The 27,529-nt window shown below is 51.5% G+C and overlaps 1 protein-coding gene across 6 annotated transcripts; it reads right to left on the minus strand.

The window, feature by feature from the left end:
* Window positions 1–77: 77 nt before the first annotated feature.
* Window positions 78–27,488, minus strand: SH3GLB2 (SH3 domain containing GRB2 like, endophilin B2). Of its 6 annotated transcripts, XM_074891002.1 has the most exons (12): window positions 27,130–27,485; window positions 18,700–18,841; window positions 18,218–18,346; window positions 16,866–16,999; window positions 15,734–15,826; window positions 11,482–11,544; window positions 7,018–7,041; window positions 4,189–4,278; window positions 3,584–3,684; window positions 3,080–3,094; window positions 2,193–2,457; window positions 78–1,544 (listed from the first exon to the last, which is right to left on the minus strand). In XM_074891002.1, the coding sequence occupies exons 1-12, from the start codon at window positions 27,190–27,192 to the stop codon at window positions 1,437–1,439; spliced, it is 1,227 nt and encodes a 408-aa protein (XP_074747103.1). In that variant the 5' UTR covers window positions 27,193–27,485; the 3' UTR covers window positions 78–1,436. The 6 variants fall into 6 exon arrangements, with proteins under 6 accessions (XP_074747103.1, XP_074747105.1, XP_074747104.1 ...); XM_074891004.1 differs by lacking the exon at window positions 11,482–11,544 and having other exon boundaries at window positions 27,130–27,488; XM_074891003.1 differs by lacking the exon at window positions 3,080–3,094 and having other exon boundaries at window positions 27,130–27,484.
* Window positions 27,489–27,529: the final 41 nt, after the last annotated feature.

A 27,529-nucleotide genomic window follows, 5' to 3' on the forward strand; every position in this document is an offset into this window, starting at 1 on the left:
CTTGTCCCTACAGCCTGTGGGCACGTGGCTGGAGAGCAAGGGCAGCCCAGAACCCACACAAAACCCTGAGGCAGGAGGTCAGGCAGTTTGTTTATTGGCAAATAAGTGCTGAAAACCACGAGCCCTACATACACAGGTGCTCAGTGCCCTGTTACATTAGAGTGGTCACAATACCATGGGGGAAAGTGCAAAAGATCAATAAACAAGCCAGGTTAGTTCTGACATACCAAGGGGAAGGTTGTGAACAGAGAGCTTGGTGCAGGGGAGTTTCTCTTCCATCCAGCTTGAGTGGAAAACGAGTTATACAGCAGCAGAAGTCCTTTAGTTGAGCTCTAGCTCAAAAGCTTCTTACGGGATTAAAAGGCATACACACCTGAGCACTCCCTTTGAGCTAAACCACCGCATCCATCAAGGGCAGCTGGGATTGTTTAGTGTGTGTGTGGCCAAGAATAGCTCATGGTTGGAGATAACAGCAAGTGGGACTATCCCTTACCGTACGAGGATGCACCAAGTCTGTTCACTGCAGAGAGGGGAGGGGAAGCGTTAGTTAAATCAGTGATCTAGGGTGAAAATAAAGTCAGGCTGAAACATGCCTGGAACAGACACACTGAAAGAAAAGCCTGGACAATTAACACAAGGAGCAAAGCTTATAAAAAGGCTTGTAAACTCTTTGCAGTCCAAGAGCAGTTTCTCAGAGGAAATGCAAGCAAGATGCATGGTCCCTTGCAGTGAGGTTTGATTTTTGACATACAGGCCCTGTTGGGTCTTCACAAAGAAATTTCCTTCCAGCTTCTGAGGACCATTCTAGATTGAAGCCGTCAGGCACCATGGTAGCAAGCATGGCTCTTGGAGAGCCTTGCATTACTCTTCTCCCACAGCTGAGCAAGGTGGATGGGTTTAACAGGCTCTTAATTCTTAAATTCAGCTTCCTTGCCTTAAGAGCCAAGACATGTCAGAGGGTTGGCGTGGGACACCTCCCCACTGGAATGCTTAATGGTTTGACTTAGGCAATTCTACTGCTGAAGAAGAGAGAGGACAGGAGGGGCAGACAGGCACTAACCCACACCAGACACAAGGGAAATGTAACTCAAACTCCGTGAGCAGCTGCTGCGGGAGACGGCTCACTGGCCCTGGGAAAGCCGCTGCGATGAACAAGACTAGGGTAGGGTAGGAAAAAAGGAATCAAGGAATCTTGCATCATCAAGACTAACCTCAAAGCAGGCTGCACGGGTAGTTAACGAATTCAGTCTTGGTGCCATCAGCCCTTTCCCAAAACCTTGCTGTCATGGTTTTCCTACTGTTTTCCCACAATTCCCCTGTTAGCAATGGAGTGTCAACCCTGAAGAGAGCAATGGTCTCGGATGAAGAAATCCGCATTAGAGGTGCCAGGAGATGAGGGGTGCATTCTGCTTGTACGTTCTTCTTCCTGGAGACATTTAGCTTAACAGTTCCAAGTAAGTGACAGGAACTTTCCCTTTCTGGTTCCCTCTTTCCCCTATGAGCCAGTCTGGATCCATGCCTGGCAGGCTGTACACAGTGATCATCTGGGGAGAGAAGACAGCGTTAGACAGGCCCTCCCTCTGCAGCCAGAGCCCAGAGGTTCAGTCAGAGGGGTACTGAAAGAAAATAATGCCTCAAGTTCCTTTAGCGGGCATCTGTGCCCTTTCCCTCAAGCTATCTGCAGCTTTAATAGATCTACAGAAATCTGCCTGCTGCCTTTTTGTTCTCCAAACTGATTTAAGGTATTTTTGCAGACAGGGGGGCGTGATATTGCTACATCATCCTTTCTGAATACAAAAGTTCACTCTAGTGAACAAAAGAGTTTGCAACTTGAATTTCCTTTTTTCTCAGCATGGTAAGACCAGACCTCCAGCCAGTAGCTTATTCCATTGCTCTGGGATAAGGCAGCTATATTTGAGGGTCACAGTGAAGATACTAAGTCTTGGGGTAGTTTGTTAGCTGGGTATAGAAGAGGAATAGAAGAGTTGTTGGCGTGATGTTCTTAAATAGCAAATGGCCATGAGCACAAGCTCACTGCAACTCAGTGGATACTAGTGTCAAGGAAAAGACTCAACTAGCAGTTCCATAAAACGGGGGTTTTAGGGGCAGAAAAAGTAACCAAGACCTTGCTAAACATGCAACGAGCTGGTAGGCACTCACGGCAAAATTCAACACAAAGGAAAGCTACCAACCTCATCTGCAAGAAGTGCCAGCTCAGTGCTGTCAGCTGCTTCGTAATCATAGAGGACTCTGGCCTTCCGTGTCCCGCTGGCAGGAGGCTTGACTTCATTTGGGTTCAGGACGCTCTCTGCCACGGTGTTAGGCACCCCAACAATCGTGGGCACAACTGGAATGGTAGGCACAGCAGGGAGTGTGGCAGCAGCAACAGCTGGAGGAGAGGTAGCAGCTGCAGGAGGAGATGTGGATTCTGCATTGCCTACAAATGTGCCTGAAAATCTTACACAGGAGGAAAAAAGCAGAGTTCAGTAAGGCTCTAGTGTGAGGAAACCAAGAAAGAGCTTGCTTTTTCAGTAGTTACACTGCAGAGATGATGCTCAAGAGTTCCAGCTAACAGCTGTAACATATCTACACTGCCCTTTGAGTGGGGAAAGGTGCTGAGACTATGCAACAGGTAATAGTTGTCTGCTTATTGTGATTGCAGTGTCCTGTTACAGGCCTGGCACCCAGCCTCCTGAGCACGCCACTGAAGCGTGGCCCACAGCAGGGTCTGGGCAGGTGCTGTTCTTGGCTCTGCAGCTGTTTTACGGGGCCATTGGGCCGTGTCCTCACCCTGCTCTCACACGGTCTGTGTTATCTGTTCAGTCTGCCAGTTCTTCAGGAAAGGGACAGGCATTGTTGCTGTTAAAGTGGGTGCCACAGCTAGAGGCTCCCAGGCTTTCTGGGCTCTCTGTCTAGAGACAGTAATGGAGCTCGGTCTCATTTATCTGTAGATACCTGCCTCTGCACGAAGGGCGTGCAGCTCTGGCCCTTGCTGGCCTTTGTAGCGAGTCTGCAGAGACTCCAGGGTCTGGGGGAGGTGGAGAGCTCTTAGAGCTACTGTGTGCAACATCCTACTTACATTTCTCCTTTGGAGCTGCAAGCATGGAAGAGAACAGAACAGGAATAGTGAGTGATCATGTAGAGGAAACAGCCCCTCCTGGGTCAAACCACGGCGCTGATGTGGCAGGTAAGAGACAAACAGCCCTGCCCGTGCCCAGGGGCTGTGCAGCCAGCAGCACTGAACTGACTGCTGCAGCTGAGCACGCTCAGCCTCGCTGCTTGGCAACAAGAATTTGTCTCCCATGTGATTTAACTAATTTAGAGGAAGAATGTTCCAACTCTCATGGCCATCATGCTTTGAGATGAATGTGTACAACCCAGATGAACCCAAGGGGAAAGCCTGCTCTAAATGCACTGCCACCAGGATTGCTCACCATTCTGTAAGCTCAGAAGCTCTGTCAGTGCTTGGAGGGGGCTTTATAACTTCTACCCAATGTTGTGACCAGGGGTGGGGAAGGAGGCCTGAGCTAGGGGTAACGAGATGAGTAACCCTCAGAGAAATAAAAGCAGTCTCTTGTCTCACCTGCCCAGTTGCTTCTGCAGGTCCAGCATGTATTGGTAACACTGAGCATAGTAGTTGGTCTGAGACTCCACAAACTCGTGGAGACAGCGAAGATGATTCACCTGGAGGGAGAAGGACCATAAGCTGGTCTGGGAGTTTGGTTGCCAGGCACAGGATCTCTCTCCCTGCAGCTACTACCCACCCCACAGGAAGCACGCGTGTGCAGGCCTGTATTTAAAAGAGCTACTTGGTTTGCTTGAACACACCAATTTAAGTCTGGGAATGCTGTATAGGCCCAAGGGTGGTCTCAGAGAGGAGGCTGCTCCTGGAGCTCTAGCCATGCCCCTGTGGCCGGCCCGCAGCTCTAGTGAGAGAACAACAAGGTTTTTCTGGCTCAGAAGCATTTTGAGGACTGCAGAGCTGCAGATGCCACAGTGGCACTGCCTGTGCATGTTCATTATGTTTTCAGTTTGAGCATTCCAGGTCTTATGAGGAGGTTGCTGTAGCATCCAAATTTATGACCTCTTCTACCTCTACGGTCAGTGCAGGGCTCTGTCACCCTGGTGGCATTCTTCTAGAAGAGTCTCTGTAGCCCTTGGAACTCCCAGGGACCCAGGAGGACTCACGTGTGTGCTGCTGATCCCCTCCAGCAGCAGACGCGTCACCTCTGCCTGCCGATCAAACTCGGTCTGCGTGAGCCTCAGCTCATGCTCTGCCTGCAAAAGAGGACAGGGTGTTCAAGCCAGCACAAGGCAGGGACCCCTGCTCTGCCTCTTCCAGGGAGAGGCACCACCCACCTCCTCCACCAACCCCCCCTTTGGCACCGAGACGAGTGTGCTGCTGGCTCGTAGGATCCACGTGCACCCGTGACACTGACCATCAGGCACGAGGACCCCTGAGGCCTCTGGCTGCACTTCAGCTTGATTCCTGCTTGATCCTGCATTGGATCATTGCAGGTCATGGAATGGCAGCTCAAGGCTGATGCATCAAGCTAGGAAGCGCCTACTCCCACAAGACTGGAACATGAAGATGGAGAGGCTTGGTTAACCCTGAGGGATGTGGAAAGCCAGTCCCATGCCAGCACCTGTCCGTTTAACCCCCTCTTTAGGCATAGGAACTAGGAATTTAGGCCTAGGAATTTAGAAATAGGAATTACAGGCATAGGAATGTGACAGCCTCCCTACATTTCTCTCCAGAAGTGCAACTTTTACCAGTTATCATTTTTATCATCACAGAACAAAGGCTGAGGCCAGGGAACATTTATCAAATTGCTGTTACTAACCAAATCTCCCTGCAATGGAGATGAACATCCCAATCCAACTTCTACCCCAGGCTCTCCTTTGAAGCTAGTTACTTATCTGAGCTAGGAGGAATTAAACAACGGTTAATAGAAGGCAGCTCTGCAGCAGACACTGGGAATTCAAAGACAGACTGATACTGGAGCCCCTCTTTACCAAACAGAGCATCTCTCCCCCACCAGCAAACAGCGTACTGATACCAGGGCAGTTTTGCAGTACCGGAACACCCAGGTGGATCTTTGCAAGGAGAAGAGCTCCAGAAGTGTTGGAGCTGTCAGGCGCCCTGGTGCCTGCTCTCCCCTCCCACTGCCAGAGGGAAAGGGGTGATAAACAGGCACATTTGTTCCCTCTAGCATGTGTGCTACTCCTTAGCCCCAAGCAGAACGTGCCAGTTCCCTCTTAGGACGTGCTGTGACCAATAGCACAGAAGAGTGATGTCCACTCAGCTACAGTGTACTGGAAGGAGAGGAGTTGGGGTTCTGTGTCCTCTTCCCCCTCTCCAGGGGGGTGCAGCAATCGCAGGGCTCCTGCCTTGGTGCTGTAGTTCCTGCATGGCCCCAGTTCTGGGAGAGCGCTCCTGCTGCTGCTGCTTTGGAAATGATCATTCTGGCACAGGAGTGACTTGTTTGCACTTGATCCCAGAGGACTAATCCAGAGAGGCTGATAGAGCAGAGGCCACATCGCTGGTGTTTGAGCAGGGTTCCCCCAGAGGAAAGCCAGCCTTTGGAGCAGGGCAAGCCAGAGGAGCTGCTGCGGGCCATGACAGCCTTACCAGTCCTGTTGTATGGCTAGGCTAGAACAAAGACTGTCTTTTAATCAGATTTGTCTATTTTAAGCTACAACTGATCTATTTTCTTGCATCCTCTGTATGAAAGGGATTATTTAAAGGAGAAGGGGGAATGTAACAGGAAATACCAGTGCAATGCCTTACTAGGCACGAAGATATTCTTGCTCCAGTGAGCTGAGCAGGGACTTCAGTAGCAGCAGAGCTATCAAACTTGTGACAGGCAGAGCCAGCTCCATTTGGCACTGCCTGGGATTTCACCCATTGCCTCTCTCTGCTGGTTCTGAGCAGTTGCAGGGTGTTTCCTATAAAGCCAGCACCAGACTGACCGGGGAGGTCCCTTCCAGCTTCTCCAAGAAGAGAGAACTTTGGCATTTACTGACATACTTTGGTCTATCTAGCCAGGATAGACCAAAGAGAGAGCTAGAGGAACAGAGCTTTCCATACTTAGAGCTGACTGCAGTCAGCTTATTTGTTTGAGGGACCGAAGGATTTAGCATACAGGATGAGCTGGTTCAAAAACAGCCAGTCTGCTCTGAGGATGCATTTAAGGCAGTAAAGGTTGCTATCATGCACAGCATGCAGGAACGTGCCAGTTCAGGCTTCAGGCTAACGTCTGCTGGGGGTGTTTGAGGTATGAAAGGCAATGGGATCCCAGAAGGTGTCTCTGGGAGCTCCATACTGTGCTGGAGCTCCACACAGAGCTCACTCTGGTCTCGAGGCCACTAGCAGCTTTCCATCCATCTTCATGGACAAGTCACACTCCCGTTGAGGAGCCCAGAAAATAAACAAGATCTGGGACTTTGCTTCCACGGACCCACTCAGAAGGGTAAGTGCAGCTCACCCAGACAGAATCAACTCCACGATAGGCTCCAAACCTCCCTCCCTTGTTCATGGGGAGACCCTCTGTCCCTGCTCGAGCTCTGCTTAGAGCTCCTGCTCAGACCCCAGAACACGCAGGCAAGGGGCTACTAGAGGCTAATGCAGGGCACATGCAGAATTGGAGCAGGCAGGGCCTTTGCCACCGGAGCAGAGCTGAACCACATCGCAGGGCACCAACTCTGCTCCTGTGACACCGGTGCAGGGTTCTCAGAGTTGCCTTTTATCCCAAACAAACGCACGCCTGGTTTGCCTGGGAAGTCTGACACTCGGTACAGCCAACCGGCCCACGGGGCAGGCTCTTCCCACACCACTCTGAGTCACGCTGAGCCATTCAGCTGCGGGACCAGGACTGGGGCTGACACCAGCAACATCCCAGTGCTCCCACCCTACACGTGTGCGGGCACACGAGCAGGAAGGAGGCCACGGCACCCCCACCCCCTAACCACCACCAGCACACCCAGGTTTGAGCACAATTTCAGCTGGGTACTTACTTTTTCCACCTCGTCGCTCCAAAGCTGTAGGGGCCACAGAGCAACAGGAAAGGAGATCAGTGTTGGAGACATCGAGAAGCACTCGGCATTAACACCAATTGGCAAGGACGCTCCGTGGACATAGCAGGCCAACTCCGGGGACAAGCTAGCCCTTCACCCAGCAGCAGCTGCCAGACCGATGCCCCTTCCCCTCCTTCCTGCACCCTTGAGCTCAGTTTCACAACGGGAGAGCAAGTCCATGCCACCTGAGCCAGCAGCACGTCAGCTCTGCTCCCTGCCAGGGCTGTTCCATCAACTGCATTCAGCAGGCTCCAGGAAGGACAGGATTAAGCAGCAGAGTCCTCTGAACAGCAAGGGTTACTTTGCTGAAGCCTGCAGAGGTTGGTGTTAAAGAACAGCCCTTCTTTTACGGTTATGGAAAGGCAAGTGAGCTGCTTGCGCCCACAAATAGGCCCTGGGAACTGCTGTGAGCTCAAGCCAGCCAGAGGCCAGTGTTCCTCACCCACTGGTCTAGAGAGCTGAGGTTAATAGGATCATAATCCAGCCAGTCTGTGCTACCAACTGGCATGTTTAGCTACAGGAAGGAGGAAGCAATGGCTGTATGTTGCCTTTGAGCCAGGCAAAACACCATGGCACTACTCCTTCCTACTCTCCTCACTCACAGGGGCACATTCGGGGCAGCACAACACTGCCAGCTGCTTGCTGGGATCTGACTCCAAGGACATGAAACAATTGACAACAAAAGTCACACACAGCAGTGGGAAAGGGAGAGAAGAGGTAGAAAGACACATTGATCCTTCCTAGAGATCCTCGGCTTGGCCTTTCCTCAGCACACAACGATTCCCTCAGCCCTGGCAACATGAAGAGAAATCCCCCTGGATCAGCTGAGAGCACCCCAGCCTGCAGCAACACCCCACATCAGCAGGGCCAGGGCAGATGGCCTCTGAGGACCTCGGCTTCCCCCTCTAACATCACTTTTGCCATCAGGGAAGTTCACCATAGCATGGCTGAATTTGCACTGCAGGCACCTGGGGGCCCTGTGCTGATGCTGCTGTGTGGGAGGGAGAACACCCTCTGTTTGGACCCAGGGTCTCCCAACCAAACCTTGCTGAGGTTTGCTCAGCAGCAGCTGCCCTCAGGTGGGCCGTGGTTCCCCCAGGTGCAGAGACAACTCCACCAGCCAATACAAGGAGCACCTGCAGGAGCTGCTGCCTGGTGAAAGGCTGCAGCAGGAAGGCACTATGCTGAGCTCTGTGGCTTGCTGCCTGCTCCTGTTCTGGCTTCTGCCCCCCAGCCTTCAGCTCAGCTCCTGCTCTGTGGTACGTAGCCCTATGGGCAACTCTTCTTACTTGAGTGGAGTTATTGTAGCTGGTCCCCTTACGATTGCAGGCTCTTCCTGTGCAGTGCTCCATGCACTGAGACTGCGTGTTTTCTCTGACCTTTAGGTGGATGTTTTGTTTCTGTAAGTCAGAAACTGGTTCAGATAAGGCCTGGGCAATTTCAGCCATGTGTACGGACACAAGCCCCTTCCCCTCCTCAGTCTGGGAGCTCCTACTCTGGAAGGCAGGTCCTTGAGGCAGCTGAGAGAAACAGGTCCCAGCCTCAACTGCTGCTCTGGCACAAGGCCTCTGTCAGCACACCCTCGTGTTTTTGGAGCAAGGTTTAGTGCAGGGGCAATGGGAAGCTTTCACTCTGGCCACAGGTCTTCCTACTTAGATGCTGTAGACAGTACTTTAGCTGTTTCAGGCCCATTTGGTCACTGCAGTACCCTTTGAATTTGTAGCTGGATTTCTCTTCTGTTGGCCTTGCTCTGACCCTGCGGTGCTCTGGGGCAGTCCAGCTCTGTCCAGATCTATCCCTGGGCTAGTGCACCATGTGGCTCTAGTCAGAAGCGTTTCAGACAGCTCAGGGAGCAGAAAAAGCCATGATGTGCACCCATCTTCCTCCACCCCAGCTCAAGCCAGAGGAACCCTCTTTAAGGTACTCAATATGTTTTTCTTGGAATCATTCCTAGGAGCACAGTGCATGGCAAGTGGCAGGGGCTGAGAGAAAGGGATATTTAGCTTACACGGCCCACGTACACCTTCTTACACAAAAACAAAAGGTCAGTGTGGGAGAGAGGAGAAATGGCTCCTCAGCCTCCAACTCGTACAAAACGAGGGAGGTGCTTGTCTCCAGGTGGATCTAATTCCATCTAAGCCCTCCTGTTATGGAAGGGGAAAAAAAAAAAAATAAAAGCACCATGTTATCCACCTCTCCAAAAAGCAACAACATAAATTTAGAATCCAAATCAGAGCCCTGCTGAGGGCATATGGTCCAGGAGAGGGCTGACCTGTTTGCTCACCTGTAAGACAAAGTTGTTACCTGGGCATAAGCAATCCCTCCCTCCAGACAGGAGCAAGGTGAGCAGCAACCACTACTCTATACTGTCAGAACACACTAAGACTAAAGTAGCACAAGGATTCTGGCCTGGAAGAAAAGCAGAGCAATAGTATGAAGAGCTCCTACCTGGCTGCAGTGCCTGACCCTTGGGATGAATGCTGGGATTAGAGAGCTTGTTGCAAAGCAGTCCTGCCTGCACTGAGCTGGGGAGCAGTCTGGGCTCAGCCCGTGTTTGGCAAATAACTAAAATAACTAATAGCAAATTGTTATTCAAGTCACCCCTGCTAGTGCAGCTGGACTTAAGGTGGCACTTCAGCCACCAATTGCAACCTCTGAATTAGAGAGTTTGGAAGCCACGAGGACCACCGCTGGCCAGGCCAGCAGGTTTCTTACATGTGCTCCTGGTAGGACGCCCTGCTGTGCAACCATCAAACATGATTAAGTGATCAAGGTCAGTGCTGGCTGCTTACCTAGAACAAGTCTGTCTCCTAGAGCCCAGCTCTAACTGTCCAATATCACCATCGCTGCTGTCAGAGCTTCTCTAGCAGAGCTCTGAAGAGGAACCACTGAACCACAGAGATGTGCCAGGGTAGACACCTGGGGGCTAAACCCCCCCCCCCGCCAAAATCTAGTTCTCCTGTTGTGTTACTGTACTTGGCACCTGCTCCCCAGAAAAGCTTTGCAGTACAGCAAAAGCAGATCAACTTGCAGTTTGGTGATGACTAGACATGTTCAACTGAGCATGTGGGCACTCTGCAAGATGCTAGTGCATGTTATACAAATGCTTACCTTCAGGCCTGCTTTAGAAAGCCTCAGGAAATGATCAGGACACCCTGGTCTAATCAGAGCTATTCAGAGGCCAGGAAAGCCCAGCTTCTCTCCTCTGATTCTCCTAGAGCTCAGTTTTAGTCCATTATTGTGCTGTTCTTTGAACAGATCTTTCCAAGGGAGAAGCCAGAGCCACAGGCTCGCTGCTAGTTGCTGCACTAGGAGAGATGGAAACTGAGCAGTTGCTACAGCATCACTAATATCAGCTTCTTCCTCAGGAGTCCCACCACCAGGTCTGTTACCTGTGGAAATAATTTTCTAGCTATTGTGCAAAGCTATTTCTGATCCCAGCATCACTCTCCAAGAAGGTCAGGACAGATCCCCCTGGGAACTAACACTGATGCTATCAGCTCAGACATACCTCTTTCTCCAAATGGGATGGGCTTCCCATTAACCAAATCCAACTTGTTTCCATGAGGTTTTTTGTTCGCAGGAAGGCTGGGCTGTCCCTTTTCATACCTACAGATCCCACTCCCAGCCCTTCCACTCCCAGATTATTCTATTAACAGGCATCAGTGTTGTTCTGAAGGCTATTTAGGAAGCAAGATGATCAGTTTTCAACATTTTAACGAGAAATGTGACATTGTGCAATGGGGAGCCATGAACACAGCACGGAAAGTCAATTGCTTGACTACAACCACTCAGTGCAACACAGTAGAGATGCAACAGGCTATTCACCCACCCCCAGCGCATCTGACTGCGTAACAGCCACCAACAGACAGGCCCCAAGACAAAAGGAAAAAAAAAATTGATCTCTATTTGCAGAATAGACAAGACTGCACTGTCAGCCTACTGCGTTACTGATATGATGAGTGGCAGAGAAATTCCTGCACCTCTGCTCCTCTTGACCAGCTACAAAGCGTGAGCACTGACACCACAGTACTGATCAGGCAGTCATGCATGTGACATTGCCAGTGTACAGCTGGAACCATCCAGAAAGGCTAACCTTTGAGGTTTTTGTCCTTTCAATTGCTCCACTAGCAATAAAAAACAGTCAGAAGATTCCCCCTAGAAATGTGGAAAAGGATTGGCAGAGAAACTGGAAAACAAACCAAGCAGCAGAAGTGCCAGACCCTGACCATGCACCCCTATGGGGGTGATCTGCATCCTTAAGGTTGAGTCAGAGGAACCCTGGGCAGCCCATGTCACATTAAAATGTTGAAAACAGCAGAGCACTAGGTCTGAGTTTAAGTCGGGTGGAGAGAGGGGCAGGAAGAGGTTGGAGAGGCAACATCTAGGAGGAGGCAATCTTACCGCTGATGCGCTGGCGGAGAGAACGTAATTACGAGGTCTAGTCTCCTGAAAGTCAGGCACAGCCTAGTGGGGGGAATAGAGTTTCATGTACAAGTCACGCAGAAGAGTTGACAGGAGTCAGTTGGGCAGTGGATGGAAGAAGGGACTAGTGTTTTTTTCCTGTCTGTGCTGGAAGCCTAGCTCAGATTCTTATGGGGTGGCAGGAAGGAGGTCTCCCAACAGTCTGGGCAGTGGTGCGTGGAAGCTCTCCCCAGATGGAAGCCAGGCTTGTGCAAGAGGAGGTGGACTGGCTCACGCAGTCCCACCCGGTGCCTGAACAGCAGATATTTCTACTGTTAGAAACTCTGCCTGTACTTACAGCTTTCCGCTCATACAGCGGCCAGTTGGAGTGGAGATGAGACAGCACAATCTCAAATGCATTTCCCATTCTCTTGCAGCCAGCAGGTTGCTCACGTCATGTTGGCTCCATCCAGTGAGCAGGAACTTCCTTCCCCTTGCTTCCCACCTACAGTCCTAGACATGTCCCTGTACAGGGCTTTGGCCTTAAAGTGGGCATGTTTACGGGCATCAGAGCATCCTTCCCACAGTGCCTTTCAAAGAAACACATCTACTTGTTCTTACTCTCACCAAGCCTCTGAGCATGTTTCCTCTTAACAGACTCGGATATTACCCTTACTGCTATTTTTAGTAAGGGGCATGGCTTAGCCAAAGCAGATCTAGTCCAAAGCCTTGCTCTTGCCAAAGGCAGTGTATGAGTTTTCAGCCCAGAGGTCAGCAAACCTCGGAGCCACCTTCTCCATAGTTAAACCTCTGCCCTGGGGCAGGAAGACTTAAGCACTCTGGAGGTTTTTCTCATTGGGAATGCAAGTGATCCAGTCCACCCCCACACTAACTAACCGTCACACAAGGTCTCTCTATTCAGCTAAACGAAGATTAGGCCTCCTCCTCCTCGGGCCTTTGGCTGTAGCATCACCCAAAGAGATAAGCCAACAAGCTAGCTTAGATCAGGACCATCGCACTGGTGCAGTGGATCAGGGTATCCTCCTGGTCAGGCTTTACTAAGCAGTAAATTGGTGTGCAGGCTGGCACACAACCCAGCTGTAGCCCAGCTACGTTGTTAATCCTCTCAGGCCCCACGTTTCCTCTCCCAGGTTAATCTCTTTGCAGCTCACCCAGATCTACTTATACATGCTGATCTGATTTGCTGGGCCCCAAGCAGCCTGCTGGAATGAGTGACCAGTGTGTGGAAGAGCAGTCAGGCAGTCCCAGCAAGAAGAGATTTTTTTTTTAACCATCTGGAGTTTTGGGGATGGCTGGAGGAAGGAATAAGGAGGAGCAATTCCTATTACAAGTCAAACCTGAATATAGGGAGAAAAATGCACCAGTAGGATTTGAGGCCAGCACGGCAACTAGGCTTGATTCCTCCCTGTGGGGAGATGTTTCACAGAAAAAGCTTCTTAGGCTTTTTTTTTTTAAAAAAAAGATCAAAAGCAACCTCTCCTCCCATTCCCTGGTCTCCAGGGAGTCCCAAAACTAGTCATAGCACATGGGATGAAGGAGGCAAGCTGCTCTCGCACTCCTATGTGTGGAGAAGTTGTATTTGCAAGCAGTGGTCAAAAGACACCCACCTCCCTCCCCCTTCTGCTCTTGTAATGGGGAAAATGGGCAGAGCCCTGGGGCCTGGCGGACAGAACAGCACCACAACCAGATGAACCTGCCTGTCATTGTCTCTGGGCTGCCTCCCTTCCAGGAGAGGGACTTTCACCCAGCCCGACCTCCTCCTGCCAGCAGCTGGAGGAGCCTGAGTGGGTCTTTACGGGAGTCCCTGCCTCTCTTGAGCACTGCTTGCAAGCAGCGTTGATGGAACCCAGGGCACGCTCCAGAGGGGCTGCAGGCAGCTGACAGACACCCCCATCTTTCTGGAGCACCTCGCCCAGGCAGCCACAGCCCTGACCATGCTCAGTACATGCGCCAGGGCCAGTCCCAATGGGACAAGGGAGATATGAATTTTCATTAAAAATGGGAAAGAGACAATGAGAGGTGTTAAAGAAAAAAAAAAAAATCACAGCACTGTTAGCACAGTCAATACTCACATCTCCCTCACACTGAGCAAATTACAAAGAAACAAAACAAAAAGGTTAGTAAACAAAACAGCATCAACAGGAAGGACAAAGCACAAAGTCCGAGGGAAATGCACAAGCCCAGACGCTCGAACAGCAGCTCACAGGTCTGGGCAGCAGCGCACTTGGAGGGTCAGTCACGAGACAGAAGCTGTGGGAACACACGTTTGCACTACAGAGGGGGAGAGCAGCAAGAGAGTGGTGAGCTGGGAGGGGTGCAATACTTTAGGCCAGCTTGGATGGCGAGGTGTGACACGGGACTCCGGCGTGTTACAGGGAACATTGTGGTCTAATGCTGAGTTAACACGCCGAGAGCAGAGGCAGCATTTCTCTCCCTGGTGCTGGGAGCTTCCACCTGTGCCTTGTCCTCTAGTAGTCAGTGAGGTACCCAGAGCCCCGAGGGCAGGGACCCCACCTTTAAGCTAAGCTGGGTAAGAGATGTGTGCCCACAACAGCAGCTGAGGTTGCTCTTCTGTTGTGTGAGCTCTGTTTCAAAGAAGCAGAGTGGCTGAAACGTGGCTTGAGGCGAACGCCCTGGAAAGCCTGGACTGGCTCTGCACCCTCCCTGGGGCACTCCAACCCAGCAGTTCCAGTGGGAAACCAAGTTTTTCTTTTTTCAGCTACAGGGAAGTCCCTCACCCAAGGGTCTGTATGCAGGTGAGAGGCCTTGGGATCACTTCATATAGGAAGCAAGGTAAAGAGGGTGCAAAGGGAGAAAGCACAGGAGGTATCTGAATCCCTGCTCTGATTTGAGGTTAAGATAAAACAATGGCACCACTTTCCACTGAGACTGGGGGCACCACCCCCTTCAGAAAGGGAATTGGGGATCCCTGAAGTTACCTTCAGTGGAGCTGGGTGACCTGACTGATGAGACGAAGCTTTTTTAAAAGGGCAGCTATCCCTTTTGTTCACCCAAAGCTTTGTTTAGAGCTTTTTCACACAGGCCTCAGCGCTGCTAGACCTGCTGATGGAGGCCACTGAGCTTAGCACAGCCTCCCCATATGGCATGTATGCAGTCAGAGCTGAGAAGAGGGAAAACACCTGGGAACTGGCCACCCAGGGAGCTGCAAGGCCAGAGGCCCCGCTGAGCAGATGGCTAGAAAACAGGCTCATGGCAGGGCTCCCAGGCTGGTATCCCAGTGCACCCCAGAGACTGACTGACAAGGATTCCTGCCTATTCTGACTGCACACATTTGTTAGTCGAGTTCCTGGCCCCAGGCTAGAAGCATAACTTGGCAAGTCCTTGTGCCAACAGCCAGAGTGCTACAGGATGGCAATCTGCTTCAGGAAGGTCCTCCAGGGACACCATCAGTGCCCAGCCACATCCCCTCTGCCTCTGCCCGGGGACAGCCCAGTTCCAGGAGATGCCTCAGGCCCAGTGAGCACCCTGAGCTGACAGGTCCTGTCAGCCTCAGACAAGTACTTTTAAGTGCTTGTCCCCATTGCTCAGGCCTGTGGACAGGGACACTGGCTGACTTAGCAGTCCCTTCTGCACCACTCTGACCTGGGGCCTTTGCTAGTTTACTTGCTATGAATTCCCCAAAGCCAGAGGGCAAGACTAGCCTGTAACTAGACAGCATCATGAATTAAGTGAATAGAGAGGCTGAAACAAGGACCTCTTGGCAGCCAGTCTGACCCTGGCCACCCCTTCCAGGCTCCTGCAGCACTCCTGCCTGGGGAAGACTGAGTTGGCAGAATCCTAACTGGTTGGAAACTGGGACTGCTGCAGAGCCCCAGCATGCTTTTCCCTTGTGCACCTCCCAGCTCAGCTCTCTCTTGGCTTGCTTTCAGATCCCCAGGGAAACTTAGCAAGTCCTCGGAAGATGCAGCCTTTTAGTTACTAGCACAAGTCATCCAGCGACCACTATCAGACAGAAGGCAGGAGCCTAGGTCATGTAGAATTTTCCAGACTCTAGAAGCTCAGAACTCTTTGTTTCAGCAACTCCTCCAAGGGAGGACATCTCTGGAACAGGCACATGGCTCCTACTCCCAGTTCCCTTGCATACCAGACAAGGAATTCCTCCACCCATGCCTGCCAGAGCCAGGACATAGTAGGGCAGCCTAATTTTTGTCCATGTGAGCCAAGCCCTGGGGCCAGAAGGACAGAGAGGGGAATGAGGGAAAAAAATTACCGCTGCTTTTGCCTCGGCAGCTTTGGCTTTCTTCAACCTGGCTTTGCAGGCATCCAGATCCAGGCGGCGGTTCTGCAGGATCCTCCGCTCTTTCTGGAAGGGACAGAAAATGAGCAAGAGCAGACTGCTTAGGAGCGGTTGGGGAGGGAAGGGGACAAGGTATCATCTAGAAATCAAATCTATTCCCTTATGATAGGGAGAAAGAAGTGTGACCAGCAGAAGTAGGGAGGTGATAGTCCCCCTGTACTCTGCACTGGTGAGGCCACACCTGGAGTGTTGTGTCCAGTTTTGGGCACCTCAATACGAGAGAGATCGAGGGGCTGGAGCGAGTGCAGAGGAGGGCAACGAAGCTGGTGAAGGGCCTGGAGAATAAATCCTGTGAGGAGAGATGGAAGGAGCTGGGACTGTTCAGTGTGAGGAGGAGAAGGCTGAGGGGAGACCTCATCACTCTCTGCAACTACCTGAAAGGACATTGTAGAGAGGTTGGTGCTGGTCTCTTCTCACAGGTAATTGGCGATAGAACAAGAGGGAACGGCTTTAAACTGCAACAGGGGAGGTTTAGACTGGACATTAGGAAAAAATTCTTCACAGAAAGAGTGGTCAGACAGTGGAATAGGCTGCCCAGGGAGGGGGTGGAGTCACCATCCCTGGATGTGTTTAAGGGTCGTTTGGATGAGATGTTGGGGGATCTGGCGTAGGGGAGAACTTTGTAGAGTAGGGCTGATGGTTGGACTCGATGATCCCAAGGGTCTTTTCCAACCTGAATGATTCTGTGAAGTAGTTATGTCCACCTCATTAGCAAGAGTTTTGGGCCTGGCTGCCGAGGATACAGGTTAACCTTCTGGAAACAGGGCAGCCTATGGGTGGGTGGTGCCCACCAGGCTGCAGGAGTCAGGAAAGGAGTTACCTTCCTCGTGTGCATCAATGGGCAACGCTTCCCTGCCACAGAGGGAACCCTGAGCAGATCTAGGACTGGTATTCCCCCATCCTTGCATTCTTTGAGGGAAGGGTATGGAGTCCTCCTTTCTCATAGGGAAGGAAAACGAGTTCTTCCAGCACTGTTTCCCTCTCCCCTTGCCCTCCTCGTCTCTGGTGACATGACAAGCTTCCCCTTCCCTGTGACCATACTTACGGATATGGTTCGCCAGTCCCCTTCCAGGAAGTTGCGCAGTGGGGTCAGGAAGTTGATGGAGGCAGAGTGGATGAAGTCCCGTTCTGCTGCACCTAAGCGCCTTTGAGTCTCTCCAACTTTTATCAAGGTCTTCCCTGCAATAACAGGAGCCTTCAACTCCAGGAGAAACCAGTTAACACTGTGTTGGCTTTGGCCAACTCACCCAAAGGTACCAGGCTCCAGCACTGGGGGATGAAGGCACAGGGTACCCTGCCTGGACAAGGTAAAACCATGCCTGTACCACACCAGCTTCACTCCTAACTACAATCTGCTTTTAGCTTGAGGCTTCTTCTCAGCTGCTCCCAGTGCAGCTTTGATCTTATCTATCTTCTGAGGCAGTTATTCCACTGATGTCCTTTTACTGCTACACCTGCTTGTGCAGAATGATCTTTGTCTCATAAAACAGAGGCACAGGAACAGAGCAGCAAATTAAAAAGCACCAGAGCAGAAAAAATGAGTTGATTAGGCAGTGCTGGCTATAGATGCAGTTATGGCTGTTCTGCCTGTAACAGGACTTGCTATTGAAGAACTATTGATTTGGAGAGCAATAACAAAGCTCAGGGCAGAGGGAAGGACAGATGGAAGTTAAGGCTGTGCTTCTGTGCAGGTCTGCTGCTCAAAGAAGCCCAAAATTCCCCCAGGAAGGGGCAACGGCTAGGATTTAAGAATAGAAGGATGCTCTGTGTGGTCAGGAAGGGGCCTGCTGAGGCTTGTAGCCAAGCACCAACCTTCCCAAGTCTGTTTTTCTGTTCTCTTTCTGCTGGAGAAAGATTTCCACCCTTCACTTGCAGGACAGTTATAGTTCTCCTGTGCAGAGTCTAGAGAAACTGTGCAACTAGATACCACCTTAGACTAAAAACATGCTCAAACTGGGCAAAGCTAAAACCATTCACTGCGACTCCCTGTTCAGTCTAGTTTAGAAAGCCACAGAAATAGCACAGAATAGCTTCTGTGTCCTGTAACCGGTTCCACTAGCTACCCTGGATCCATGTGGCTTCATTTCTTCTCCAGCTCTGCCAGACTCTGACTCTATAAGGAGTGGGGAGACCCCTTTTCCCCCACAGCATGGAGCATGCTTTCCTGTGGAGTAAGACTTGCCTTCCTACTCCAGATGGGCTGCTTGCTTCTGTGCTAGAGAAGACCCTTCTCTGGCATCAGCTTTGACACGCTAATAGGCAGGTTGCCGCAGGGCGAGCAGGCCACCCTGACCCCTTCAAGAGGCATGCTGCGGAAGTCTGAACCCAGAACAGTCGTGGGGATACTCTCAGGAAGGATGGATTCCCAGGGCTTTTTAATTAGCCAGGCTGACTTACCATAAGGTGTCCCTGGTCCAAAGTCATTAGCTGCTTCTGTCATGTACTGTGCCAGCAGCTCCCCGTTGGTGACCCGGGAAGGCACCTTCCGGTCAAGCTTCTCATAGAGGAATTCTTCTACTCTGGCACCTGGAACAAGGATGCCGCTGGTGGTTACAGGATGGCGGATGAAGGAGAGGCCCCTGGAACTGGCATTCAGGGTAGCCCACCCCATGCAGTCCTCAATAACACACTGGACAGCAAGCACCAGCACCAGGAGAAGGGGTCCCTTCCCCAGTGCTCAGGGACGCTGCCAGGCTGTGTAGGGCAGCAGCCAGTCATCTCTCAGCTACACAGGGAAGGAAGGACAGGCCCTGCAAAGAGATGTTTCTTCCAACCCCCCCAAACTCAATGCAACAGGGCTCTCTGCCAGGGGGCATGTCTTTTAACACTGAGCTGCAAGTGATATTTGTCCTTCAAGCATTAGAAGAAGCTGGACTTACTAGGGTTTGGCTGTAGCAGAACTTCAGTCTGACGCAAGATCTTCTCTGTCCAGTTCTTTGTGGAGTCTGCTCTGGCCAGAAGGTTTTCAAAGTGGGCATCTAGTTCAGTCTTCTCAGCCTGGCCCAACTTTTCTTCAGTAAACTGCAAGGAAAGAGGTAGTTGTTAGAAGGTCTATTCTACTAAAGCAAAATTACAGTGTGCTACAGGGCTATTAAGAGACACTGAGGCTTCTTCTGTCTCATGCATTTATCTTCGAGTAGAGCTAAAAAGCCTTCAAGGTGTCATTCTTTGTTCCCAGGCATCTTTCAGGGGAAGAGGGCAAATTTTTGCCCAAGAGTGAAACAAGCACTGAGCTAAAAACAGTCCAGGTTTGAGAGGTGTTCCAGAATAAGTAACTTTTAATAAGGTCTGGTACAAAAATACTCTAGTTGTGAGGAATCTATTTAAATGGGCACATGGTTTCCAGTACTTCACGCAGGAGAGCAAGACATGCTTCGCATGAGGGAAGGTGCCATCTCCCTTCACCTCCTCCTAACCAACTCTGTCCTACAAACCCAACAGGATCAGGGGTGCCACTACCACCTCACAAGTCAGGCTTTCTTCTCATCTTATTAGACAAGCATGTACACAACATCGGTTTTGCTACAGGGCTTGTGAGTGCCCTCCGCCAGTCGTCAGACTGACAGTGTCTGTTCCTGCCTTGCTGGCAGTGAGCTGCCAACTGAGCATCTGAGGTTTAAGGAGGCTCAAACTCGGGATTGAGATAAAAATGCTTCCAGCAAGTGACTCTTCCTCTAGGACATGCTCTGAAGCAGGGTATTGAGAGAAATGTAACGGTGTCTGACTGCTCTCAGCACTCGGATTCATACTGGCAATGGACTCTCCCTCCCTCCCTCCATGGTTTCTTTTAAGTTTAAAATTAGCAACAGGGAAAAGCAGGCTGTGCAAGTCTTCAGTGTCTTCGTACTGGGCAGTAACATCTGACAAACAACGTTTGTCAGTCTGGAGGTGCAGTGTCAGATGGCCTGGACACCCCCCATTGCTTCTTTGGGGGATTTCTGAGAGAAGAGCCCATTCCCTCTCATCCCATCCCCATTTTCCACTTGCTCCTCTCAGTGACATTGGCCAACTTCAGTGTATTTTTAAGCACAATTTCCTGCTCTTGATGAAACAAGCATCTTGTTGGGTCATACTAAAAGACCCCTTTAGGCAGCTATGCCACTTGGGATTCTACAGAGGTTGCAGTTGTCCTTTTAGCCCTTGTTGCTGACCTCTGGTGCCACTGTTGAGTTATTAGGACATGGTACTGTACAATACCTGGCGCAGTCAGGTGCCAAGAGATTAAAGCCTGGCTAAAACTTTTCGATAAAATACAACTCCTGTCTGGTCTGCCACTTGTAGTTTCCCCTCTGTCCTCCCCTATCCCACAGCTCAGCTCTAGATGGGCCAAGATGCCCTCTTCATGGGGTCTTGGTCTGGTGTCTTCTGCCCCTTGCAAAAGGCTTTCTGGCAAGCTCTGTTCCTGCGGCTGCCCGACAGCCCCAGCTGCGTTCACATCCAGTACAATGCTGGGAACAAAGCGAGATAAGGAGCAACCCCAGAACCAGCACACAAGGCAGGCAAACAGCCTCCAGGAGTCCTGTTACCAGCCCTGTGCAAATGTTACCAGATGTCCGAGATATACAAGCCCTGCAGGTATGTTTACACAGTGACCTGTTTGGGCAAGATTCGAGCTGGAGCCAGTGAACTGCTTTGCCAGATGTAGGTGGTGACAGATATTCAGCTGCAAGGACAGTCACGCTCCCTCCTGCTGCTCGGTGGGGACAGAGGACTCCCAGCCATGCATGACCAGGGATCGTTCCACTAGTCTCCTCAGCACCAGTAGCCCCTGGTTACTGGCACTTATTTTCAGCTCAGTCTTGCCGTGGCCCCATGGCTATTGCTGAACATGGTTAAAAGCAGATTCAAGGTGAGAGGGTGCTTGTATTGCTTTGTACCTAACGTCTGTGATTGTCTTTGGGGGACACACACGACTATCAGACATGTGTGAGCGGCTGAGGCTCTCTTCCTCTGTCACTGTTGGAAGCCCGGGGCTGTTTTCAGACTCTGCCAGGCTGGGCTGAGTCACTGCCATGCAGCAAACTGGGGCTTCCCAGGTATTTGGCACCAGTTCGAGTCATCTGTTTAAGAGCTTTCTTAAACAAGCCAAGACTCTTTGATGCAAGCATAACAGTCTCTCTCGCCCCCCCTTCCCAGACAGCTTTTTGAGATCTCATCTCACTTTCATGTCCAGCTCTTTTTCCTGCAGTTTAGACTCATCCTGCACCAGCATCTTCCCTGGAGCTGTCAAGCCTAAACCCAGGCTGAATTTAGTCAGCTTCTTACAGCATTGCTGCAGAGTCAGATCACTGCTGAAGCCCTCCAGCATCTCCACAGTGCTACTGCTGGCCTCTTGAATCACTCCAGCTCTGGGGTCCTCTGCTACATTCACAAGCAGCATCTCCAAGCATCAGTGTCCTTTGTGGCTGTTTTCCACGACCCACCCCTTTGCCCAGTGCGGTGAAATAACACGGTCATTTGCACAGCACTGGGTCAGGGAACAGCCAGGACTCAGAAACTCAGTTCTTATCTCAAGTCAGGCACTAAAGCTGTTTGTCTTGCAAGAGAGCTGAGGACACGCACCACGACCAGTGCAAGCCTGGGAGCTATGCAGGAAGGGGAGGATGGGCAGGAATCTCAGTCACAGCCAGTGGCTCCAAAGGGTCAGGCCAGAAAACAATCTCATATTCAGGCTGTCTGTCAGAGTTGGAAAGCAGGGCATGAACCTCATGAAGTGGGTGCAAGGCCATGGCAGGCTGCAGCTCCCATGCTGGGAGGCTGTTACTTGCTCTATTTACACTTAATTCCCTGAGTGTCTCCCACACCCCTGCCCAGAAGTCAGCTATGCTGCAAAGCCCAGACCCAGTTGGCACTTCACTGAGGGTTGCTGCAGAGGATGCTCGCTTCCTCCCCTGCAGTACACTTCTACCTCCTCACCTGTGCATGAGGAGTCACTGATCCAGCTCAACTTGACCTCTAACGTGACTTTTTAGATGGATCAGAGACTCACCTCACAGCACTACTGGGAATGTGTCATCAGGTGCAGGGGAGAGCAGGACCACCTCTTGCCGGAGCAGCTTCCAGTGAGATCAGATGAAGCTTCTCATGAAAGCACAGCCAGCGAAGGAGATTAGAGGTAAGCTACACCACCTTATCCTATGAGCTGGTTCTTTTTCATGGCTGGTGCAAGTGGAGATCTGAGCTTTCAGGGGGCAACAGGTCTCAGCTGCTGATCCCCCCTTAACTGGCTGCCCAAGTCAGTGTTCCCAGTGAAAAGCAGGGTAGAAAAGCCATTTATGAAGTCTGGCTACTCAAGCACTTCAAGCTGAACTCCCCCATAAAGGATTTTTGTTCCTAGGATTTTGTTTTCATAACACTTACAGAAATTTCATTATTTTTCCTTCCCATTGAACAGACATAAGATGTCACTGTGAGGCCAAAAGATGCAGGAGAAGAGACAAGCTGATCACACTCATCCTCCTGACCGTAAAATACAGATTAAAAAATATTTTGTGTCTTGCTGCTCCTGGACTAGAGGCATTGCTGTCTTTTGCAGCACCAAATACTCCAGACTGCCACAAATGGGGGTGTTACTTGGTTTTACCAAACTGGCATACAGGCTTGGTGCATGTCCACCCAGGGGGAGAGAGTCAGGGCAGGCAGAGCACACGTAATTGCAATGCCTGGGGAGAACTTAAGCTCCTCCATCCTGCTGTGGCAGAACTACTCCCGTTTTTTTCCTAGAACCTGACAGTTGGGTCAACAGTCCTGCTCTGAACCCATTCCAGGATCTGCATCCTGGGATGACGTGCCAGGTCCCAGTGCTGAGGCTCCACAGATCCTGCTCTGCAGGAAGCTGACCCAGCTGAGCACCAGCCCCATCTTTGTGCAGGGAAGCCGATGAGGTGATTAATAATGCAGGGCAGCCTTTTGTCAAGTGCCACTCTCGCTCTCCAGGAAGAAGAGAGTCGTGCTGCATTCCAGAGCATCAATAATTCAGCCAAAGGTTGGGTTTCCTCTGGGAGGCTTGGCTGGCCAGCAGGAACACTAGATGCATTATCAGGGCCCATGTGGGGCCAAGCAGGCTGACAGGTCGGGAGAGCAGCACTTGGGTGACAGGGCCAAAAGAAGCAAGACTCTGCTGGACTGCAGTTAGGGCAGCTGCCTGCATTCACAGCTTGGGGGGGAAGCTCCCCTTTTCCCAAGAGAGTTGGTACAGACGCTACCAGGATGTCAAGAGGGTGAGCAAGTAGAGCTGAGCTGGATGGGTCCCTCTGTAGTACAGCTACAATAATCAAAAAAGGCTGTGCCTACAGCCCTAGAGACTAAAGGCCATCAAGTTTAGGCTTTAAAATAGCAGTTGTTGTTTTCTTTGCCGAAAGCATTAGCACCTTTCTCCCCTTTAAAGCAAGGGGAATAAAATCCCAGTGCTCCCATAACTGAGTTATGCCAACACCACAGCTGTTTTGCACAATGCTGCATGAGTTGACTTGTGACTCTTCCAGGCTTGTGTGATTTTTTCCATCCCTCTCCCCTCTAGCTGGCCCAGGCCTGGATGCTGTGAGATTAGACAGGGTAGCTGCAGCCCCCTTGCAGAGGATCTGGTGGCAGAGTTCAGGCCCTTGTACCACTTGCAGGGTCCCCAGTTTTTCCAGCTGGACATTACTTACCACTTTCCACCTTAAAACACAAAGATCAAGCCAGGGCCAGAAGTCTTAAACCAGGAATAGTCTCCTGCACCTGCCAGTAAATTTGAGCCAATGGATCTTCTGAAGCCTCTGAACAGCTTCATAATGCCCAGGCTATTGGAACATTTGCTTTTTCGGTGATCAGAGGCATGACAGAATCAGTTCAGGCAATCTACCTCCCACCTTGCACAGGGTTGCAGTAGGAGAAAAGCCACAGCCACTCAGCATCTAAAAAACTACCTGAATCTCAGCAGCTCTGGGCCTGATACAGAGTACGCTTCAAGTATTTGGTCACCAGGAGTCAGGAAAGCTAGGCTGTGAGCCAGCTGAAACTGTGCTAGAGGACAGAAGGAAGCCATTAACAGGACAGCTTGGTTAACTCATGAGCGAGGCATTTAGGAGAGGAAAAAAATACCACCCTGGTGGATTCATAGGTGTGTTTCAAACACCTCTCGCCTTCAAAACCCTTTTGTTAAGTCACCTCCTGTTCTCTTGACTTAAGGTGTCCAGCAACCAAGGTATCAACCCCAGTGAGGTCAGCAAGCAGAGGGTCTATTTAATTTGTTAAAGATATTAAAGATAGAAGTCTATTTTATCACCAGAGTTCAGGGAGATGTGGGTGTCTGTCTTTCTTCAAGAGCAAGTAAGTCAATCTTTAGCTGCTAGTAGTAATTGCATTAGCAGTGGGATAAGCACCCAAAAGCTGTACTCACGCTTCGGCAATTTCACCCAGAGCCAGTTTACATCAGAACTGACAAAAGACAGACACCTACAATTATTTCCAGATACCCCCAAGAGAACCTGGCTTGCAGCCTGTCTAGAACAGACACATCTGCCGTGTTACCTTTGGAAGGAGAGATGCGCGTTCTGCAGGGAGGCTGGAGCTGTTAGCATAGCCTCCTCTGCAGAGCTTTGCTATCAAACCCACTTCTGATAACTGGAAGGTGCAGCTGATCAAAGAGAAAGGCCTTTTTCTTCTTCAGTGAAGATGAAGAGAATGACCTGTTTGAAGTCTTCTGCAGGTGCCGCAGCTGCTAGGGGCTATGTGCTGTATCCCCTCTGAGGATTCTAACTCAAAGGCTGCGACCGCTGGTGCAAGTGCCAATATAGTACCTCCTCGAGTGAGATGCTGAATCCTAAAAAAGCTCTATATCCTTGCAGCTGACCAAGCCTAGAAGCTTCTTCCCCACTCCCAGAGTAGCAGAGCTGACCTCCACCTTCCTGCCCCAGCTTCTACTGTCTGCTTTGCTTTTCTGAAGGAGATCATGAGATGCCACGAAGCCCACAGGCCACAGCCTGGTCAGGGGGCTGCATACACAAGCCTGGTAAGATAGTTACTGCTTACACAGCTTTGGGGAAATAGTACACAGCTGCTTTGTCACAGCCACCTCTGTCCTGCTCCTGCTGGAGGCAGGTATGGGATGGCCCACCCAGGAACACGTAAGTCCTTCAAGCTGCCTAGCTTCTCCTCAGGTAGGAGTCCTGATAACTGGTGCCTGAGCTAGAAAGAGCCATGTGAAGGCAGCAGTGGGTTTACAAGTTTTGGTTTGGGGTTTTTTTTTGTCATGAGAGAGGTCAAGCCTAGTCCAAAATCCTTCATCCAGCACCTACATTAGGTTGTATTTGATGGGATTGAAGCCAGGACTGCTCCTGCCCTAAGCCTCAGGGAAGCCACCCCAGAGGAGGTGTGCTGACCATGCCATCTCCTTCCCCCCTCGCTGAGCAATGCTACAGCCCTTCCTCCAGTTCGTGTTCAGCTCTTGTGTGTTGGCCAGACAGCAATAGCTAATGCTGTCTGAGTGGCACAGCACGTAATGGCCAGTCCATTTATCTCACAGTTGCTGCAGTTCCAGTAAAACATCACTTTGTTAAATGCCTGGAGCTGAAGAAAGCATCTTCAGTGCTATAGAAAACAGCTTATTCTAGGCAGGTCTTATTCCCCACCTAGATCTGCTGTGCTAAAGAGTGCTACAAACCCAATCCTCACTGCCAAGAGCAGACCCCAACTGTCATTTGTGGCTCTTGGTGGAGACAGGGCAGTGCTCACTGACACCAGCAGCAGGAGCCTATGGGGACAGCACAAACAGGCCTAATTCCCCCAGTAATTACATTTCAGAAAGTGGCTTTCAGCCTCAGCCATCTATTTCCTCCCAGTCAGCCCTCCCGACACAGACACCTGCATGCTGTCCACAAGTACCAGTGCCCATTTTGTTTTAAGAAATTACTACTGTAATTAGGCAGATGAATATTCACATACGAGATTTTTGTGGAGTAGGTGTAGCAGGCAGAAGCCACTATTTATAAACGCCTCCTTGCTCTAGAATCACTGTGTGCAGACACTGTTCCCATGCCTGTCTCCTTCCTACGCCTTGAAGCTAAAAACCACTTATCAGAGACTTACAATAAGGCTCCTAAACACAAGATTTCTTTACAGCATTTCTTCCTTTCTTCTGCTACCAAGGTCATTTGCATGAGAACAGCATCTTTAAGCTTTCCATCTGCTCCTTATTTTGCACCTGTAGTTAATATCTCTCTTTTTCATAACATATGACTCATTGGCGCGGTTACAGAAGGTGATATCTGTTTACAGGAGACCAGTTCCTAAAAGCCAGAATTACTCCACCACACAGAAGGTTTGGAACAAGACAGCACTGCTCTGTTTGTTTATCAACCCCCACACAATAGGTAGAACAAGAAGCCCAGTCCCAGAGTCACCAGCTGGACTTCACTTTTCAGGCAGGATCCCAACCAACTCTGACTTGCCTCTTTCCTCTCCTGCCCAACCAAAAGCAGTTTTCCAGTTATGCCCCAGAAGCAGACAGACTCAGCAGCCACATCTCACCACCTGTAGCACACTTTGCTCCTCACGGGTAGCCAAATCTCTTCACTCTACACTCCAGGGGATCACTGCATCCCCAAGCAGCTTCTGATTGCTAGTTTGTGAAGGATGCTCCTGGTGCCACGTTACCCTACCGAGACGCTCCTTGCTCAGTCTCAGCACTTTAACAGCACTGTGTTTTGTCAGGGCCTGGGAGCTGCCTGACCTCCGGAGGGGCTGAAGTGCAGACCGTTTGCAATGACACCTCTATCACATCTCCCTAGCAAAAGGGAACAGCTGCCCAGTGGGTCTGGGCACAGCTAACTGGACAGCTGTTTGCAAGATAATGCTTTTCTTTAAGAACAACAACAATTAAGCAAGCAAAGTGCTCTCCACACTCCTCTCCCCCCCCCCCGCCCCTATCGACGTACTGGTTAGAAGCATCTCTGGGCCTGTTTGCCTTTACCAGACCCTCTCACCACAGCAGCAGCACCACAGTTTAGCTTAACCCCTGCTCGGGGTCATCCAGCACCGCTCGGAGCCCCCCGTGTCCAGAGGTGGCTGCTCCTGGGGCTCAGACAAGCCGACCCATCCTGCTCCAAACTCCTTCTCCAGCCTCCCTCAGGCCGGGGCCTCGACCCGCGGGTCCCTGGGCACAGCGCAGGGCGCTCCCTGTCCGTGCGGTGGGAAGGGCCCAGCGGGAAGATGCTGCCGGGGGAAGGCCCGGCAGCCTCGGGGAAGGCCCGAGCACGCCCCCTCCCACCCCTCCTCCCTCAGGCGGGCGCCGTTGCCACGGCGGCACGCTGCGGCCCTGCCCGCCTCACCTGCATGGCGCGGGAGAAGAAGACCCCCGCGTCCGACGCCAGCTTCTTCACGTTGAAGTCCATGGCGGTACCGGGAGCCGCCTCCGCCGCGCCGCGCCCCCGCTGTCACCGCAGCCGGTGCGCGCTCGCCCTTTATAGCGCCGATCGAGGCCCTCCTCGAGCCGCGCCGCGGCCTCTTAAAAGGGCCGCGAGTCACCGGCGGGACCTGAAGGCGCCGAGCCGGCCGGGCGGGCGGGATGGCTGGCGGGAGAGAAGGGCGCAGCCGTCCCGGCAGCCCGCGGGGGTCTGGCCGCCCCGGGGAGCGCCTCAGGGGGCGGGGGCGCGGGCGGCGGGCGCGGCCCCTTTAAGCAGGGCCGCCGCGGCGGGGGGAGCTGTCAGCCGCCGCCGAATGGGCGCTGGC

Source organism: Strix uralensis, chromosome 21, assembly GCF_047716275.1.
Source record: "Strix uralensis isolate ZFMK-TIS-50842 chromosome 21, bStrUra1, whole genome shotgun sequence".
Classification (NCBI taxonomy): domain Eukaryota; kingdom Metazoa; phylum Chordata; class Aves; order Strigiformes; family Strigidae; genus Strix; species Strix uralensis.

Bases quoted from the DNA above. Each gene is read 5' to 3' on its own strand.
- SH3GLB2 (XM_074891002.1), bottom strand. From the start codon at position 27,192: ATGGACTTCAACGTGAAGAAGCTGGCGTCGGACGCGGGGGTCTTCTTC. The intron at 18,842-27,129 runs GTGAGGCGGGCA...CTTTCCTTGCAG, and splicing joins TCTTCTCCCGCGCCATGCAG to TTTACTGAAGAAAAGTTGGG. The intron at 11,545-15,733 runs GTAATTTTTTTC...TCCCCCCACTAG, and splicing joins CTGCCGAGGCAAAAGCAGCG to GCTGTGCCTGACTTTCAGGA.